Source organism: Talpa europaea (assembly GCF_964194135.1).
Source record: "Talpa europaea genome assembly, chromosome: 3".
Lineage (NCBI taxonomy): Eukaryota > Metazoa > Chordata > Mammalia > Eulipotyphla > Talpidae > Talpa > Talpa europaea.
Window position 1 is genome coordinate 62,213,926 of NC_140069.1, and position 14,161 is coordinate 62,228,086.

General features: G+C 37.2%; 1 protein-coding gene and 1 pseudogene across 2 annotated transcripts in view; one reads left to right on the top strand and one right to left on the bottom strand.

The window, feature by feature from the left end:
- Positions 1 to 14,161, bottom strand: part of RP1 (RP1 axonemal microtubule associated) — a gene marked incomplete at its 3' end in the record, with an annotated part of 246,194 nt that overhangs the window by 93,828 nt on the left and 138,205 nt on the right. Inside the window, exons 12-14 of the mRNA XM_084230564.1 lie at positions 7,370 to 7,461; positions 5,801 to 5,977; positions 1,773 to 1,985 (exon numbers count right to left, since the gene is read on the bottom strand). Coding sequence (XP_084086690.1) covers positions 1,773 to 1,985; positions 5,801 to 5,977; positions 7,370 to 7,461 — 482 coding nt within the window. The remainder of the gene's footprint in view (positions 1 to 1,772; positions 1,986 to 5,800; positions 5,978 to 7,369; positions 7,462 to 14,161) is intronic.
- On the top strand, positions 8,574 to 12,864 carry LOC311168230 (large ribosomal subunit protein uL30-like; annotated as a pseudogene). The gene is made up of 2 exons: positions 8,574 to 8,583; positions 12,112 to 12,864. The product of its transcript is annotated as a large ribosomal subunit protein uL30-like (transcript).

Consider the following 14,161-nt stretch of genomic DNA (forward strand, 5'->3'; position numbering starts at 1 on the left):
CCCAAAGGACACAAAAATATTAATTCAAAAGGATACCTGCATTCCTATGTTTATTGCAGCACTATTTATAGTAGGTAAAACTTGGAATCAACCCAAATGCCCCAAAATAGATGACTGGATCAAGAAGATGTGGTATATATACACAATGGAGTACTAGTCAGCAATCAAAAAAGATAAACTAATGCCATTTGCAGAAACATAGATGGAGCTAGAAGAGATTATTAATGCTCAGTGAAATAAGCCAGAAGGAAAAAGAAAAATATCAGATGGTTTCCCTTATAGGAGGAATACAGGGGAACCATACAAGGGATCAAGGGAAAAAATAATAGTAACAATAAAAAAACACAACAAAACAAAACAATAATAAACAGTCAACTATAAATCAGAGACATTCTACAGGGGAGAGGGAGGGAAAGGGATCAAAATGTGGGTGGGAAGAGCAGAAGGAACTATGGTGCATGGGTGAATTGGTGGTAAAAATTCTATGGGGACTACACCTGAGAAAAGAAAGCAAACATTAAAAAAAAAAAAAGAACAGTGATGTAAAATATATATAAATAAATAAATCACTTAAAAAAGATAAACTCATGCCATTAGCTGCAACATGGATGGAGCTGCAAGAGGTAATGCTCAGTGAAATATGACAGAAGAAAAAGAAAAATATCTAATGGTTTCTTCTGCACAGATGAACTTCCTCATTTTGCCTGCTACTTTTGTTAGTGCTATCTGTATTCAATAAATCTAGCTTTACTGCCCTTTACTCTGTCTCTGGGGAATTCTTTCACCCACACACAATCAGCCACCACTGTTACCCATGACATTTCTCCTCTGTGATATATTATTTACTTTACATGTTCCTGTGAGTTGATCTAGGGTGCTAACTTGCTAACTTAATGTGTATGGGTGCACTGCTTTTCTTATGCACTATGAACATCAATATAGCCCACAAGACTAGGCTTACCAGTCTCCAGCAAAGATAGGGACTTAGAGAACTATGAATGGCTTAAGTCTTCCCTGTCCCAACCCCTAGAAGCTCATATAAATTCTTCAATATGGTCAGAATCCATACTGGTAGGGAGAAAAGGGAGAGAGGGACCACCTTTGACAAAGCTCATCCAAAAGATACAACTTAAACTATTTCAATCAACAATAAATGGACACAGCATTAACAAGAACATTAAAAATATAATCTTTGCCTCTCAACCCACAGGAGAATTATAAATAAGATGTTTCATTAAGTTACATTGCACATTTGCTAAGTCTCATGATGTTAAAGAGAATCTCTAACAATCAGAATTTAAAATCTCTTCTTACTCAAAATTCCTGGTTTCCACTGGTAGAAGTTCAGACACTAAAAGAGGCAGTAAAGAAATGCTGTCTAGCTGAGACATTCTGGAGTCTTGGTTCTCAAAATGTAACTTCCGACCAATGTTTTCAGCAATAGCTGGAAGCTAATTAGAAATATCGGCTCAGGTTCCACCATGTACAAATCTTCAGAATCTATTCACAAAAGAATCTACATAAATTTCAAGTGATTTGTATGTATATAAAATTTTAGAAGCAGTGTCTAGAGGGTCAGTATCCATCTCTAATTTTATCATGCAGGCAGTCTGCACTTACTAAAAACACCAAGGATATCACCATATACAACATACAATTTTCAGAACTTTCATAGATTAGAACAAAAATACGTAACATTCATAAACTGCCATTCTATTATTTTTGCCAAATGTCTTAAACATTTACTGAGAAAAATATAAGCAGATGCTTACTGTTCCATCACACTGGCCATTCTTAATCCTCAGATACATCTGTGCATTTTTCACACTTTCAAACATGCAAATCCCAGAGCTGACTTTATGCACTTTCCAGTAGGATTTTTCAGAATGGTTTCCCAATCCAGTGCAGCTCCCATCGGGCTGGAGACACAAGGCCTGGCATAGGCTCGTAGCAAGTAGAACCACAGCACTGTTGAGGAACACACCCTTTAGAGCAACAAGCAGAACAGAAGAAGCAGTAAATAACAATCTCAAATTTTTTAGAAGAAGATTTGCTAGAGTCCATTATCTTATATACCTTGCAATGATCAGGATCTTTTCAGAAATTTGATGGTTAAAAAAAATAATAATAAGCCAAAGAAGGAAACAAACAATTTAACTGTCATGCAAGTTAAAAAAAAAAAAAACCAAACGTGGTTGTCTGGTTGACTCACTGTAATTTATATCAATTATTACCTATTAAGAATGCAAGGGAGGGCCTCCCCTGGTGGCGCAGCGGTTTAGCACTGGGCTGCAAAGCTGCCCGCAGCCTCTGCAGCGCTGGTTCGATCCCCGGCCGCTGGTGAGGGTCCCACATGGCGTGCAGACCTCTCCTGTCTCACACTCTACTCCCTTCAGCAGTGTATTTCAGTCAGTCTGCCTGTTATGCTCCCCACTCTATCTCTGGTGAGTCTTCTCACCGTCCCGTACAACTGGCCTGTACCCCAGTCAGAATGGTTACATTTATGTAGAAATAAAAGAATAAGTGAAAAGAGATGTCAAATTCAACTAAGATGTCTATTTAACTAAATTCTATGTAATCAATAACTTAGTTATAAAAAGTTTCTGAAAATTAATTAGAATACACTAACATGTAAAGAAATGAAAAAAGACAGTCACAAATGACAAAAAAAAATAGTAAATAAACATAAGAAAATGTTATCCACATAAGTAAAACAAGAAAAATTAAGCTAATAATATTAGATGTTTATTTCTTTAGGAAATTGCCAATTGTTTGTTTTTTTGTTTGAAGGACCATACTCAATGCTGAGGTTAATAAGATAGACACTCCTATACCACCAAAGAGAGTCAGGTAGTAATAAATTTTAACTTTAGAGATCTGAATTTTGCCCTTGACTTCTGAGAGTTATCTTTAAGCCTTTGAAATATCATGCCAGATTGGAGTGTGTTTGTTTCCCTGGGATCTCGGACCAGGCAGACAGTAAAAATATGAGCTAGGTTGGGAGCTTTGAGCCGTAATATTTCAGCTGACCCTCTGAGAGGTTAGAGATTGAGATCAGCCCTCCTACACAATGAAACCCAAGAGACTCTGGGCACCAAGGCTCAGGTGAGCTTCCCTGATTGGAAATATTCCACACATACAGTCACATATCAATTATGAGAACACAAAGCTGTGCTGACTTCATGGGAGAATACAACTAAAAGTTTCACAATCGGTACTTTTCCTAGACTCTGTCCGATGTGTATTTTCCAATAGCTGATTTTAATCTGTATCCTTTCTATAAACTTGAGTAATAACAGCAAGCACAGTATAACAATATTCAGTGAGAGTTGAACTGGTCTAGTGAATTACCAAACTTTATTGGTGGTCTCAAGGAGCCTCAAATTCTGATTAGAATTGAAGGTGGTCATATGATCTATTCCTTAACTTCATGGTTGGCTTAACTTTCATAGGATTAAAAACAAACACTATTCCTGGAAAGAAATTTGATACTACATTCCCAGCATGTTAAAGGTTTTATACGTTAACCCTTAAAATTAATTCTGAATTATCTAAGCTAAGAAAAAAAATGAGATTGGTGGCTAAACACCTATATCAAAGGATATTTTGTAGTAACAAATGAAGAGATTAAGATGAATGTACATGAGGGGCTACAACCATATTGTACAATATATGAACATATAGACTAAAGTACCTTTGTCTGTAGTTTCCTTTTTTTTGTTATGTCCTTGTCTGGCTTTGATATTACAGTAAAGCTGGCCTCATCAAATGTTAAAGAGTAAAAAAATGTCCATAGATAAATATATATCTTACATTTGAATATATGCAACTATTAAAAAATGTTTTGGGGGAAATAATAATTTGAAGTATTTATTTTATCATAATCATAAAATATTTTGAAGATAAATGACTTTGATTTGAGTCATGATCTATCATTTACTGCCGCGGACCAGCACAGCAGTAGACGATAAGGCCGCCTCAGGGTTGAGAGAAGCGTGCAGGGTGGTCAGGGCGTCGGTGAAAGAAATGACAAACAGACACACTTCAAGAGAGTGAAAATCTGAGTGTAATTTTCTTTGAGTTGGTGACCAGTATATATATGTTTTTCTAAAAGCATAGGAATGGTGAACATCAGTGAAGAAATCAGCTTGCTTATAGGTTTAGCTTATCATTGACAGGGCAGTGATCTACATCTGGACCCAGGTGCATTCCTAAGTAGTTAGGCCATTAATTTTTCTTTTTATTTTATGTGATTACTTTTTGTTTAAACTACTCACTACCACTAAATTACTATTAATTAGCACGGGTGAATTTTACTTTTCACAATGTAATATTTTTATCGTTAAGATTAATACTAACAAGGCTAAGCATACAATAGAGAAATTATTAAGCTAACAGTTCTATTAATACACAGAGTTTAGTAACGTTTCATTTGAATTAGCCTAGTTATTAGATTTCATATGTTCTTTTTTAATCAGCAAACCAATGACCTTTTTAGAAAGAGAAAGAGAAAAGATTTTAGAGAGACAGTTGTATTAGAATAAAGTTTGTGGGCCTTGAGAAGGTGAGATAAGTTTCCGAGGGGACAGCATTCCTGTAGTGGCTCCTGGGGGTCATTATCTTTCAACAGGCTTCAGTCTTATCTATGTCTTCAGGGGGTTTTCCTGTTCTTCCCCTGCGCGCTCGTTCCTTACCCAGCCGGACCTAGGGACCGTGGCTTAGCCCTAAAGGTCACTGCAGGGGGAGGTGCAGCAGGTATGTCTTCAGGGGGTTTTGCTGTTCTCCCCTTGCTTCAGGGAGTTTTGCTGTTCTCCTCCTGCGCTGGTTCCTTGCCCAGCCGGACCTAGGGACTGTGGCGAAAGCCATTAGCCCTAAGGGTCACTGCAGGGGGAGGTGCAGCAATTTACTAGGTCTGCTAATAAAGATTTTTTTTTTAAATTTTTATGAAAGAACCAGGGCATATTCAGCAGCGTGGGAGGGTGAGAGAATTCACCAGAGCCAGAGCGGGGAACAGAACAGGCAGACTGACAAAACACACTGCTGAGGGGAGCAGCGAGCATGGCAGGAGAGGTCTGCGTGCCATGTTGGACCCTCGCCAGTGGCCGGGGATCGAACCAGAGCTGCAGAGTGCTTCCCAGCCCAGCATTCAACTGCTACGCCACCAGGGGAGGCCCCTAATCAAGATTTTTCCCTGAAAATCTTTTCTTCATGTTTAAAATACAGATAACAATATCTATCAATATTTTTATGATGACTAATTTAGTCTTCCATACGGTAAAGCTCCTGGTATAATGCCTGGCAGAAAACAGGCAAACTCAGAAAATGACATCTACTATGTTAACATGATATAAGAAAATTATATTATTTTTTAGGATAAATTCACAAACACATACTATAAAGAAAGATACTAAGTTTTATTAAATAATCAAATATATACAACACTCAAAGTGTATAAATATTCTAATTGCTAGAAAAGTTAAATACACATATGTATATGCTAGACACACACACATATGATTGAATCCCAAATATAAGATTCCTCAATTTTTACAACAATCTCCCATCCATAGTTTTAACCTCTGACTTCAGTTAAACATAGGATTCCATCAGTTTCATTGGTACTAATCTTATGATCCGTATTGCCTTTCAAAATCTCGGTAAATATAATAGCAATAGACATTAATGCCACCTAGTGGAAAGAGACCTCATTACCCCATTATGACTCAATTTAAAACTTAGTCAAACAACAGAAGAAAGCCGGTATTTAGCAATATCAACTTTAATGACTGTTCCATTTTACCTTGACAAAAACCACAAATTCTTTTGAAAGATCTGCATAATTTTCTGATGATTCATTAGCTAGTTTGCCATGATGATCAAAAATAACTGTGTGGCCGGGAACCTGTGCTGACTCAAGAAGTGCACAGCGATTGGGCTGAAAAGTCACCCGCAGCTCAGTTGAAGCACCACCACTAGCCTAAAAAGAAAAGGAAAAAAATCTCTAAATTAGCCATGGAAAACAATCAAATTAAACAATTTTTACATTGTACATATGTACAGGTTTATTCTATTCTATAGAACCCTGTACCATCTATACAACCTCCAGTTTTTATAATTTATTTGTTGATTCCCCAGCCTGATTTCCAGTATATGGTTCCAAGGATTTTCTTCCTCTCTTGATTTCACAAAAACTATGGTAGCATGTTGGGAAAAATAACTCCAATGCCAAAATAATTTAATGAGATGTTAATATGCATTTTATGATTTCCAATTTTTCTTTTTTCTTTATTTATTTATAAAAGCACTGCGTACAGTCAGAAGCATGGGAGGGTGAGAGAATTCACCAGAGCCAGAGCTGAGAACAGAACAGGCAGACTGACGAAACACACTGCTGAGGGGAGCAGCGGGTGCAGCAGGAGAGGTCTGTGCGCCATGTGGGACTCTCGCCGGCCAGCCAGGGATCAAATGGGTGCTGCAGAGGCTGCGGGCAGCTTCACAGCCCAGCGCTCAACTGCTGCGCCACCACGGAGGCCCTGATTTCTAATTTTTCACTTCTTCATTTGTGTCTTCTAATTCAAGATTATTTGAGACTACAGCTGAATTCAACAATTGTATATTACAGTTTTGTTTTCAATATATTAAACAAATGAAGGAGTTTAAGCAACAGGACACAGTCCTGATTCAGAATACTATTTATGGCAACCCCTCTCTCCCCAGTGCACAAACAAGGCATCTTAGATAAAAAGGAATGACTTGAACCATGATGCTAAAGCTACTGGGGAATCTCAATAAAGTTCACTTGTCTACCATTGCTATTTGCAATCAAGAGACCATGTGATATCTGATGCAGTGACATCAGATGTCAGCACATCAGCAGTGACCAATATAGACTGGACTAAAAAGTGCCATTGCAGATATTCTGAGAACCCACAACAGGTAAAATCTTGGGTATAACAAGAAGAGTTTGATAATATCTAGGATGGACTCACTCACCAACCTAGAGATTTTAAACCTAGATGAGGTAATATAAGAACATAATCAGGTGAAATTGTTTTGCTTTTCCAAATTATATACTCTTTGAATGTACCTTTAAGAAGTCAGATTGTGTCCTGTTGGAGATTCATTAGAATTTTGAATGATTTTAGAGAAGTAGTATACCTTTTCCTGTATAAATTCTAATTATTGAAATTTATGCATCAAAATTTCAAAAAACTGTGAGACACAACAGAATAATGAAAAAATAAAAGTAAAAGCCAAAAGAAACACAATGTGATGATCATATAACATACCTTAGGCAAAATATACTATATGAAGACAATAAAATTGATATATGTCAAAGAGGAAAATTACTACATACCATTCCAGTAACAGAGCCATTGTCAAAAGCAAGAGAAAGATGCCTCATTTCATGACTTTGGAAAATGCATATATTTCCATCTTTGAAAATAACATCAAAAAGACCTGGAAAACATTCTAAGTATTAACAAATATTCAACTATACCCTGGAAACCCCTAATATATTGTATTGTATCTTTCAGTTTAATGTTTTTAAGCAGTCAAAACATAAAATGTACTCAAGAAATATTCTTCAGATAAATTACCTCATTAGATCCCCATAGTCTATGATCAAGATACTATAGAAACACACATAGCTATACCCATTTTGGAAATGAGGAAACTAAGAGAGATTTTGCCAAGATTCCTGCCTAGAGATACAAAAGAAACAGACCCAGGACTTCAGATCTCAGCCCAGAACCCTGCATTACCAACAATCCTTCCCTTAGCAGTAACAACCAATAGATTTTCAAGAATACACACTTAATAAGTGAATATCATTTTTCCTTTTACAAATAGGTGATTCTCAAACAATAAGTCAAACAAGCCAAATATAAAATAATACATATTATATTTTTTATTTTATATAAAAATAAAAATAAGACTTTAGAAATCACAGTAGTGGTTACCTTTGGAAAAGAGTGACTAGCAGGCGCCTGAGATAGTTTCTGGGGTGCTGGTTATGTTTTCTTTCTTTCATGGGGTCTAGTTACTCTGAGTATGTTCAGCTTGTAAAAATTCATATATTCAGAGTATGCCACACGAAAAAACACTACTTTGGCATAAGAATTATTCTGTACTGGGCCTCCCTGGTGTGCAAGGGGTTAAGTCTCAGCACTATGAAGCGATGGGCAGCCACTGCAACATGGCAGGAGTTAGATCCCCAGCCAGCCAGGGAGCTGGCCCACATGGCACAGCAGACCTCTCCTGCCTGGCCCACTGTTCCCCCTCAGCAGTGTATTTCAGTCAATCCTCCTGTTCTGTTCCCACTCTGCTTCTGGTGAATTTTCTCACCTCCCACACTTCTGGCCTGTACCCAAGCTCCTGTATGCATAAATAAATCTTTTAAAAAATTAAAAATAAAAAAAAGAATTAGTCTGTGTTGATCGGCAACTGAGAAAATGCAGACAAAAAATGAACTTTCTGCCCTCCCCCTTTTTGAATGTAGAACTAAATTCATCTTGTGAAAGTATCTCCCAGTCCCACTTCCTGCACAGGAAGAGGATAACAATCTTACCATGGGGATAAGTAGGCACCAAGAAAGAATCTACACAAACAGAACTAGTTAGTTAGTTAACACTCATTTAGCATCAATATCACCATATGTTTTCCTTCCTACAATTTGCCATCCCTAGAAACTCAAAGTGCTTTTCCTTTGTTCTGTCACTTCTATGTAGTCGTTCTTTGTTAAAACTATCTAAGTCCCAAATTTTGACCCTTTGATTTACTCATCACTAAATTTTCTCCCACATCTACAAATAATGTATTAATAAATTTATGTGTAATCTTGTTAACCTGCCTATGTTAGTCTAGTTCACCGAACCAGTTAGAGAATCTGAAAGGACAGAGAATAAAGGTATTTGTTCCTCCCTTGCAAAATATTTGAGTAAATATTTGAATATAATTATATTATTTGAGTAAAATTACATTAAAAACAGGTGATTCCTTGAACCATGACTTATTTTCCTAATGAGTTGCTGAGGTTTGTGTTGTGTTGTGTCTTTGTCTGTATGTGTGTGTACTGTGTTATTTATATAAATATGTTTATATAAATATTAGTTAAAAATAAATGTTAAATATATAATAAAAAGTAAATAATGTCTGTAAAATGATTTCACTGTATCAAAGTAGATTTTCTAAATTGAGCTAATCTTTTCTTCTGCACCTGTGTCAATTTAGTCTTTTTTGTTAACTGAAAACTTGGAGCCTAATCAATACAATAATCCCTCCATATCTGTAGGGAATACATGTTCCAAGACCACCAGTGAATACCTGAATGTGAATAGTACCAAACTTCATAATGTATTATGTCTTTTCCTATGCATATATACTCATAATAACGTTTATTTCATAAACTAGCCACAGGAAGACATTAAAATAGTTAATAAAGGCCTCCCCTGGTGGCACAGTGGTTGAGCACTGGGCTGCAAAGCTGCCCACAGCCTCTGCAGCGCCAGTTCCATCCCCAGCCACAGGCAAGGGTCCCACATGGCACGTAGACCTCTTCTGTCATGCCTGCTGCTCCCCTCAGCAGTGTATTTCATCGGTCTGCCTGTTCTGTTCCCCTCTCTGGCTCTGGTGAATTCGCTCACCCTCCTGCGCTTCTGACTGTACCCAGTGCTTGTGTAAAAAAATAAATAAATCTTAAAAAAAATAAAATAAAATAAGTTAATAAAATAGAACAATTACAATGCTGTAATAAAACTTCTGTGAATATGGTTGCGCGCTCTCTCTCTCTCTCAAAATGTCTTATAGTATTTAATATTTTTACTATTGGCCACTGACTAAAACAGTGGAAAGTGAAACCATAATTGAGGGGAATTATTGTATTTAGCAAATGAAGGCAGATTATAACAATTATCAGGTAATTTAGGTTGTCCCAAATTCCAATTTTTAGCATGAAATTATTCAGATATTTGCTTTAATTATCCACTTTATTGCATGTGTAAATTCATCTAGAGTTAATAAATACAATTAATAAATTCTCCCTTTATATTTTAATTGCAATCGACTGCATAAGTAAATGTTTTTAGTTAAGAACAAGGATAATGCAGAAGTTAACTATAGTACTCCAAATTTTAAGCAAAATTCACTGTATATTTAAATGTTTTACATTCATTTAAAGTTATATTTTCATAGATGACTGGATCAAGAAGATGTGGTACATATACACAATGGAATATCATTCAGCAATCAAAAAAGAAAAACTCATGCCATTTGCAGCAACGTGGATGGCGGTAGAAGGAATTATGGTCAGTGAATAAGCCAGAAGGAAAAAGAAAAATATTGGACAGTTTCACTTATAGTGGAATATAGAGAAACCAAGTAAGACATCAGTGTAAAAAAATAATAACAGTATGTAGGGTAAGGTAAAAAGTATCAGGTTTTTCTGTCCTCCCACCATTAGGATAGATAACGGAAGCAGAAGCAGAGAAGCAGAACCATCAGGGTAGCAGAGACCACCAGAGAATGCCGGAGAGCCCAGATAAAGTGAAGACATGCTGGGGGCTGGGAGGCCTGCCAGCCCCCCAGCACCCCTGCCTGCTGTGTACCCAGTAAAATCCCAATAAAAGCCTGCAAAAGCCACTGAAGGCTGAGGACTCTCTTCTCCTTTACCCCATCTGCCGGATTAGAAAACCTGCACTATGTCCTTCCTGCCTTTACACAGTACAAAACACAACAAAGCAAAAACAGACAATTATAGATCAGAGACATCCTGCAGGGGAGGAGGAGGGAGAGGGATCAGAGGGAGGGAGGGAGGAGCACAGGGGACTGAGGTGATGGTGCACAGGTGCATTGGGGAAGGAAATTCTATGGGGACAACACCTGAGGGGGTGGGGGGGAAGAAAGCATTGTTTAAAAATGAACAAGATGTAAAAAATAAATTAAAATTTTTTTAAAAGTTATATTTTCAAAAATGAAAGACATTAGTTCAACATGTTTACACAGAAAGCTTTCTGACAAATCTCTAATTTATTTTGTCTATCTAATAAAATTAATTTCAATGGTTAAAAAATATCCTCATAAAATTAAACCACGTTTATGAGTACTCACAGAGTAATCCTGGAGATTACTGTGGAGTGTAGAGGAGGAAGGAGTAGTGAAATGCGGAAAGAACCAAGAAACAGGAATTCTGGCTTTGATTCATTAGATATCTTGGGGAAATGATTCTGCTTCAATCTGTCTCAATTTCATTATTGATAAGATCAGCACAAGAATTCTTGTAGGACAACTGTTCAGTTGATTCATTAACTGTGTGAACTAATAAGTAAATGATGGAAGAATTTGAAAATGAGAGGGGTGATGCTGAAAATGAGCTAAGAATAATTTTCATTGTTTAATTCAATCTGTATCTTTGGCTATTCACAGTTACTCATTACTGAATAATCCTGCAACTATTTGCAGAGGATATGGTCTTACATTTAGAAAACCTCACGGTCTCTGTCAGAAATTGTTAGAATTTAGTATTTAGTAAAATACTTAGTATTTAGTTAAAATATAAAAATACTTATATAAATATAAAATAAAATACTTATATAAATATAAAATATAAAAATACTTAGTATTTAGCATTTACTTAGTATTTAGTAAAAGCTTTAAGATACAAAATCAACATATGAAATGATCAGTTGCATTTCTACAGATGAACTGTGAAGCATTTGAAAAGAAATAAAGACAGCAATCACATTTATAATAGCACCAAAAATAATAAAATATTTAGGAATAACTTGAACCAAGGAAATGAAAGAGGTATGCACCAAAAATTGAGAAACTGGAAAGACTTTTCATGTCCATGAATCACAACAGTTAATACTGTTGAAGTATCTATACTACCACCACTTATAGACTCAAGTCAATCTCTTCAAAAGCTAGAGGCACATTTTACAAAAATAGAAAAAAAAATTCCAAAAATCCAGACTCTTAAAAAGCTTGGAAGCTGTACAAAAGAAGGTGTGCAGCCTTTAGCAAGATCTCAGCATTTCAAGGCTGCTGAGTGGGCACAGGTGGTCTTGGTTGTCCAGACCTGAGTTAGAACAGACTTCTCTTTGGTAACAGAGTTGTTCTCCTCCTCCCTGCCTGGTAATGCTTTGCAAGTGCAGCCACACTGTGTTGGAAAAAATAGCACAGCAAGTATAAAGAAAAAAATCCCTTTGGTTCCAGAAAATTTCCTCAAAAAGAGGAAGCCTTACCAACTCTCAAAAGCCACCCAAGCAAAGCAGTCACTTTTGTAAAAGAAGCAGAGGAAAGGGAAAGAGTTCAACTAGAATGGTTGTTACATAAGTCCTATAGGCAACAGCATGACCAACTTCATCTCAGGCAACTAGAGTGAATACTCATGGCTTGGCAATACTAGATAAATATTCCTTGGCCTTTGCTGTATTCATCCAAATAATTAATGGAGTGAGTTTACTGGTGCAGAGGATTACTGCAAGACAGCCTGAAAAAGATTTTCAGTGGAGTCCCTGTCAAAGTGACCCCTAAAACCATATAAATGCTTCATACAGTGGAACCTATGTGATCTGGGGAATATCCAAATCTGAAGTCTGTCTGGCAACTCAGTGGGAATTCCCAAATCTGAGGAAACTCATCTTGAAACATGGACAAGCCAAGGTGAAGAACAAACTATCCCTTTGACAGAAATCACGGTGATTAAGAAGTAACCTGGAGAAATTTGGTGTCATTTGCTTGGAAGACCTAATTCATGGAATTGCCTTTCCAGGTGATCTCAAGGTTCTTGCACCATTTGCAGCTCTCAGTGGCTGTCACACTACCAAGATTAGAGGAATGCTCACCTGGCTATCAAGGTGAACATGTCAATCAGTTCATCTGGCAGTTGAACTAAACCCAGAATGTTTGAAAACACAATGCATTAGAAGTGTGTGTGTGTGTGTGTGTGTGTGTGTGTGTTTGGAATTGTTATGCACATTTTCAGAGAAGATTATTTTCTAATATATCTTCAGGAACTAAAAAGGAAAAGTCAGTGAAAAGATGGTGATATTCAGTCAGGCACTGCTCATTACTGCCCAGTTCCAAAGAAAAGTTCCTGTATTTTCTTCACTTTGGTTCCTGCTGTCTCCTCTTAAATGAGCAAAGGACTCTGAGGTTTAATGTTAAGGGATGAATACTTAAGCATGTGTACAAGAAGACAGTTGAGCAAACCTAGGGGCATACTTGATCCAGGGCCTTGTTTTGGAAATAATCTGAAATATAAGAAGAAGAGCATAAAACCAGTACTCAGTTGCCTCTGCTGTGAATCCATGTTGTAACTTTCCAGCGATGGCTTTGAGAACTCTCAGACTTGAGTATATATATATAAATAAGTGTATTTGGTGTTCTCCTTAGTCTAGTCTAAAATGATTTAGTCATTTTCTCTACCACAGGATTTTAACCTATTCTTGGATCTATGAACCAGGAAGGACCCTTTTGCTAGGAAGACACATATACACTCAAATTTTTGCTTGGAAGTTGGAGTAGACATAGACCCATGCACCTTATGTTTGGAAGTCTTGGCTTGGCTTGGCTACCCAGGTCCTGATATTGATAATTTCTTCTGTTTCCATTTTCTGTGAAAGACCAAAGCCTACCAGAATAGTGTTTTACCCTCTAAGCCAATTGTGTGTTTCCTATTAAGAACACCAGTGCTAAATTTCTTAGCCTCTGTGCCATCTACAACCCTGGGGAGGGGAAAACCAGGGTTTTGTCATCAACAAAAGTCTACATCCATCTTCCAGGATGGTACTGATGCTGAATATGTTATGTAGTCCACTGGTATCTTCACTTCCTTGGAGAAAGCCAGGGATCTTTTGAAGGGTAGGGTCAAAAGGGTCATCATCTCTGCCCCTTCTGCTGATGCCCCCATGTTTATGATGGGCATGAACCATGAGGAGTACAACTCCCTCAAGATTGTCAGAAATACCTCCTACATGACCAATAGCTTCCCCCACTGGCCAAGATCATCCATGATAACTTTGGCATGATAGAAGGACTTATGACCATGGTCCATGCCATCGCTCAACCCATAAGACTATGGATGGCCCCTTGAGAAAGCTGTGGCATGATGGCTGAGGGGCTTCCCTGAACTGAATGGGAAAATGACTAGCATCAT